The 5763-nt window shown below is 34.2% G+C and overlaps 1 protein-coding gene across 1 annotated transcript; it reads left to right on the plus strand.

The window, feature by feature from the left end:
• Positions 1 to 3110: 3110 nt before the first annotated feature.
• Positions 3111 to 5159, plus strand: LOC139860508 (uncharacterized). The gene is made up of 2 exons (XM_071849261.1): positions 3111 to 3219; positions 3286 to 5159. The coding sequence occupies exons 1-2, from the start codon at positions 3111 to 3113 to the stop codon at positions 5157 to 5159; spliced, it is 1983 nt and encodes a 660-aa protein (XP_071705362.1).
• The last annotated feature ends 604 nt before the right edge of the window (positions 5160 to 5763 follow it).

A 5763-nucleotide genomic window follows, 5' to 3' on the forward strand; every position in this document is an offset into this window, starting at 1 on the left:
TTCAAATGGTACGCCCAATAGCATACCAAATTGTTCAAGAGTATACTCATGTTGCCTGTCATAGATTTGAAACCTCACCAATTGTTCATTAGTAAATTCAAAGTTGGAATAGAGTTGATGCACGAGAGCAGGAAAAAAAAACTTATCAAGCAAAAGGAAAGGAAGCCAACCCATTCTTCTGAATTCACGATCGATCTCTGGAAAATCTTGTAGTCTGACTTGTCGACCTTCACTAATAGGTCTATTATTTGTTGGTTGATTCATAGTGTGATTGTAGAGATAGAGATAGAGAGACTTGAATGGGTGGATATGGATGAAAAGAGTGTGTATTGCTACTCTTTAAGTAGATCCACAAAGTTTTCCCGGACGACCCAATGTCGTCCGAAAATATATGATCCAATTATTGTACCGGAAAAATGGCTCCAAAAAAAGGAAAGTTGTTTCCCGTTGCAACAAGAATTCCCGCACAAATGTTTCCCGCCTAAAATTTTTCCCGCCCTAGTGTAACGGTGTTTATATGTTGGTGTACGTAACGGTGTAATGTAACGTTGTTATGCAGAGCACAAATATAACCCTAGTGTAACGGTGTTTTCATACTATTACAAATATAAATCACTATTTTTTTTTTGAACGTCACTTTTATTAAAACAACATCACGGTTACAATTTTTTGAAACTACAGAGTAAACACAATAACAACGAAAGCTAATTGACATTGGAGTAATTCTTTATGCAGAGCATCTCTGCTCAACACAACTTTATGCAGAGCATCTCTGCTCAACAATTTATTGAAATTAAAAATATAACAATGACACAATTTAAGCATTCAAAGTTGGTAATGAATGTGGTGGTGGTGGATTAGATGATGGAAGGCTGGCGTCAATGTCAACCATGAAGATGCATTGAAATAGTAGAAACTGAAATACTAGAAACTGAAATTAATTATGAAACTACAAACTAATACCGAAACTGAAATACTAGAAACTTAAATACTAGTTGAAAATGAAATACGACACAAATGCTACAAAGGTACAAATTAACATCAGTTTCAACATTTTTGCTTGACGTTTTGCTGTTTTGAGTGAACGTTCTAGATCTTTTTTGGACCTTAACAATTCTGGTATCACCTCAAGCACCCTCTCAGACCAGAGCTGATCAATCCAAATTTGTCGCTTTCTATAAAGTGCAGACATCAAGGTGCCGAACCTACCACCACAACCATAATATCGTCGACCGTACTGATACTCATCAGTCAAGCAAGTTTTGAGAACCATCTTTGAACCACAAGATCGACAAAATTTCACAGGCAAAGTTTCCACTGGACCATAATGGTAATTATCAGCCATATTGTTGCAGTCATCTAGTGTTGTGATTGGTGGGGTAGTTATATAGAAGAATTTTCCCGCACAAAAATCCATCATCTGTTTTCCCACCAAAAATTTCCCACCAAATGTTTCCCGCCAAAGATTTGATGTCACATGTGACGCGGATGGTAATTTAAACCCTAAACCCTAAACCCTAAACCCTGGACCATAATGTTAATTTAATGATGACGATGACGATGATGACGATGATGAAGATGATGATGATGACGATGATGACGATGACGATGACGATGATGACAATGATGATGACGATGATGATGACGACGATGATGATAATTAGGTTTTAATTAGGATTTAATTTATATAATTTATAAGTAAATAAAAAATTATTTAAGTGATTAAAATTAATTTTTAATTAATTAAAAATAATTTTTAATTAATTAAAAGTAATTTTTTAATTAATTAAAAGTAATTTTATAATTTAAAAGTAACCAAAAATAATATTTAAGTAATTAAAAATTATTTAGATGTAATTTTTGATTAAATACTTAAGTAATTATATAGATTTTATTAATAAATAATTTCACCAAATAAATAATAAATACTTAAGTAATTAATAATTTTTGATTGAAATTAATTAAATATTTAAAAATTTCACAAAAAAATGGCGGGCCACTTTTCGTTTCCCTCCAGTTGACCATCCCAGACGATAAGTCGTCCAGAAAGGGTCGTCCGGGAAAAAATGGCCAAAAAAGCTGAACCAGTGGGTCTGTCGGCATTCACAAAAAAAAAAAACAAAAAACACTCCCAAACTCATAAATTACTCCGGCGATTTTGAGGTATTTCGCACCAAATCCAACCAAATCCAACTCTAATAACACTAACAAAGGTATGTTCTTCATTATTTTTGTTAAATCCAATTTTGTTTTTTGCTTATTTTAGTTAAATCCGAAATTGTATGAACCAATTTGAGTTATTGCTATTAAATCCGAAATTTGTGTTTATGTTTTGAAGATTGTTGAGTGTGATTATGTTTATGCTCAAGAAAAACATGCTTTGAGTTATTGCTATTAATTAAATCCGAATTTTGCTTATGTATGTTCATTATGTTTGTTATATAGGTTGAAAATTAATATTTTTAAATTAATATAAACTAAAAATTAAGTTATGTTTATTTATGCATGTTGATTATGTTTAGTTATGTAATTTTTTAATTTGTAAATTGATGGGTTTGATGATGAAAGCTGTATGTTTAGTTTGTATAAGTATAAGTATAAGTGTAAATGTTATTGTTTATGTTTATGTTCATGTTTATGTTTATGCTTATTGTTTTATGAACAGTGTTAGGTTTAGTGGTTAATTTCGAAATAGTTGTACCTTAGGTTCGAAATTAATCAATCCTATAGAATACCCATCCAAGGTTAATTTATTAGAAATTAACTTTGGAAGGTTCCCTTTTTGGGACTGCTTTCTGTGTGTTTTGTCTCTTTTAGGATGTGAATGCGTATAACTTATTTACTAGTTACAAAAATTTTGGTACACATTTTCCCTTTACTCCTACAAATATGCGTTTAATACGACATATTTGGGGAGTTTGGGAAATGCTGCCGAATTTTTGCTAAGTATTAAATTAGTTGTGCTCATCCATAGTTGAGACAAAACAATCAGAGAGTGGGTTAGGTTGCCTTCCATAGTTGGACCACCCGACTTTCATTATACATATATTAAGTGATTTTAATTTTAAAGTTTTTTGCTGTTTTAAACTTGATTTAATTAGGGAATATCTATGACGATTGATAAGAGGTGGACTACTATACGACATACATTTAATCCCGACTTTATTAAAGGTCTTAATGCATTTATTGAGAGGCGTAACAACAATTTGGATTCGCAAGGTAAGTGTAGTTGCCCATGTTAACATTGTGGTAATACGGTTTTTCTTAAACCTAAACATATAAAAGCCCATATAACTAGATATGGGTTTGAACCCTCTTATACCATATGGCGGCATCACGGTGAACTACCACAACCACCCGAAGTACGCAACACAACGGACCCTCTAAGAAATTTCTTGCACGATATTCAGTTGGAGGAAGTTCCTAATTTTGAGGACGAAGGTCCGAATGACGATGAGTCTATGAATGACATGACCGCATCTGCTCTTGATGATTTAATTGAATCCACCCAAACCGAGCTATATCCCGGTAGCAAGTTGTCCTCATTAGAGGTTTTAGCCAAGTTAACACACATTAAGGTCTTGAACAAATGGACGAATACTTCATTCGACCAATTGTTAGAATTACTCATACAATCACATCCCCCAAATAACACGATTCCGAAATCATTTTACGAAACTAAGAAGTGGATGAGAAAGATCGGTTTAAGGTATCAAGCGATACATGCTTGTAAGAATGATTGTTGTTTATTTTATAAAGAATACCAGGATATGGAAAACTGTCCAATATGTAAAGAGAGTAGATGGAAAGATGAACGCATAATGGGGAAAAAAGTTCCTAATAAAGTTTTACGTTATTTTCCAATAACTCCAAGACTAAAATGTTTGTACAGTTCCAGATACACTGCAAAGGATATGACTTGGCATGCTACTGGGCGGTGCAATGAAGAGGGTAAGATGCGTCATCCGATAGATGGTCTAGCTTGGAAAGAAATTGACAAAAGATATCCGGATTTTGCACGTGAACATAGAAACATTCGACTAGGATTGGCTGCTGATGGTTTCAATCCATTCGGAAATATGAATAATCCTTACAGCATGTGGCCAGTCATATTGACAACGTACAATACGCCGCCGTGGATATGTATGAAAGAAAGTTCTCTCATGTTGACTATGTTAATTCCTGGTCCTAAATCACCTGGAAAAGATATTGATGTTTACTTGAGGCCTTTAGTTGATGAACTAAAGATTTTATGGTCCGAAGGGGTTGTTACACATGACTCAGTTACAAACACGTATTTTCAAATGAAAGCAATGCTTATTTGGACCATAAACGATTATCCTGCCCGTAGTAGTTTGTCCGGTTGGAGTGGCCAAGGCTATAAAGCATGCCCTACATGTAACGAGGACACTCCTGCTATGCGTGTGAAAAATAAAATTGTTTTTGTCAGTCACAGACCGAACCTTGAATCGAATCACCCATACAGAGAAAGCTTAGAATTCAATGGTAAGGTTGATCATACCTCTAAACCTAGAAAGTTAAAAGTAGCTGATATCGAAAACCAACTTATAGATTTGTTGCCAGTTGGTAATCCCGGTAAAAATCATACAAATGTTGGTGAAAAAAGAAAACGTCCCCCTAATTGTCGTCACAACTGGACTAAAATTTCTATTTTTTGGGAACTTGAGTATTGGAAATATCTTCCACTGCAACATAACTTGGATGTCATGCATATTGAAAAGAATGTGTTGGAGGCTATTTTGGGTACCTTATTAATGAATGACAAGTCCAAAGACACTCACAATGCACGAGTTGACTTGGAAAAATTAGATATTCAAAAAGATTTGTGGCTCAAACCTAAAACCAATGGTAAAAAAGATGGGCAATTCTTCAAACCTCTTCCCAAATACTCTTTAAAACCCGAAGACAGGGTAAGTTTTTGTAAATTCATTAAAGAAGTAAAACTTCCAGATGGGTTTGGATCAAACTTCAGGCACAAAGTGAACAAGGATAATACCAACATTACGAACATGAAATCTCATGATTGCCATATCATGATGCAACGATTATTACCGGTCGGAGTTAACGCGTTTTTGGACGAAACCATTTCTACATTAATAATGCAGCTATGCGCATTCTTTAAGCAAATTTGTGCTTGAGAGTTAATGGTGGCAGACATGTTGAAAGCTCAAAAACAATTGATTAAACTGTTATGTACTCTCGAGTTAATTTACCCTCCCGTTTTTTTTTTGACATAATGATTCATTTGGTGATGCATTTACCGGAAGAGGCTATATATGGAGGGCCTGTTTACATGAGGTGGATGTATCCAATTGAGAGATACATGAAAAAACTAAAAAATTATGTTAGAAATAATGCTAAGCCTGAAGGTTGTATAGCTGAGGGGTACGTTGCCGATGAAGCATTAACTGCATGTTCAATATCTCTTGAAGGTATACAGACGAGATTTAATCGTCCTGATAGATATGCAGACGGGCCAAATAGGTCATGTGAGTTTCGTGTGTTCAACTCGTTATGTAAATTTATCAGTAAAGATGTGTTTAAATCTCTGGCCCGGGATGTTCAGGATAAACTTCACTGGTATGTACTCGACAATTTTTCTGACATCGAAGAATACAAAAAGTAAGTCATTATACTAAAATATGAATTTATAATGACTTAACTGTGTAAACGTTAATCATACTAACAATTATCTTTGAACATTTACAGTCTGTTTAAAGCAGAGAATCCCAATATGGACAT

The sequence above is a fragment of the Rutidosis leptorrhynchoides genome, chromosome 7, assembly GCF_046630445.1.
Source record: "Rutidosis leptorrhynchoides isolate AG116_Rl617_1_P2 chromosome 7, CSIRO_AGI_Rlap_v1, whole genome shotgun sequence".
Taxonomy (NCBI): Eukaryota; Viridiplantae; Streptophyta; class Magnoliopsida; order Asterales; family Asteraceae; genus Rutidosis; species Rutidosis leptorrhynchoides.

Excerpts from the sequence above, each read along its gene's own strand:
- LOC139860508 (XM_071849261.1), top strand. The coding sequence starts at position 3,111 with ATGACGATTGATAAGAGGTGGACTACTATACGACATACATTTAATCCC. Across the intron at positions 3,220-3,285 it reads CAACAATTTGGATTCGCAAG|CCCATATAACTAGATATGGG; the intron begins GTAAGTGTAGTT and ends AACATATAAAAG.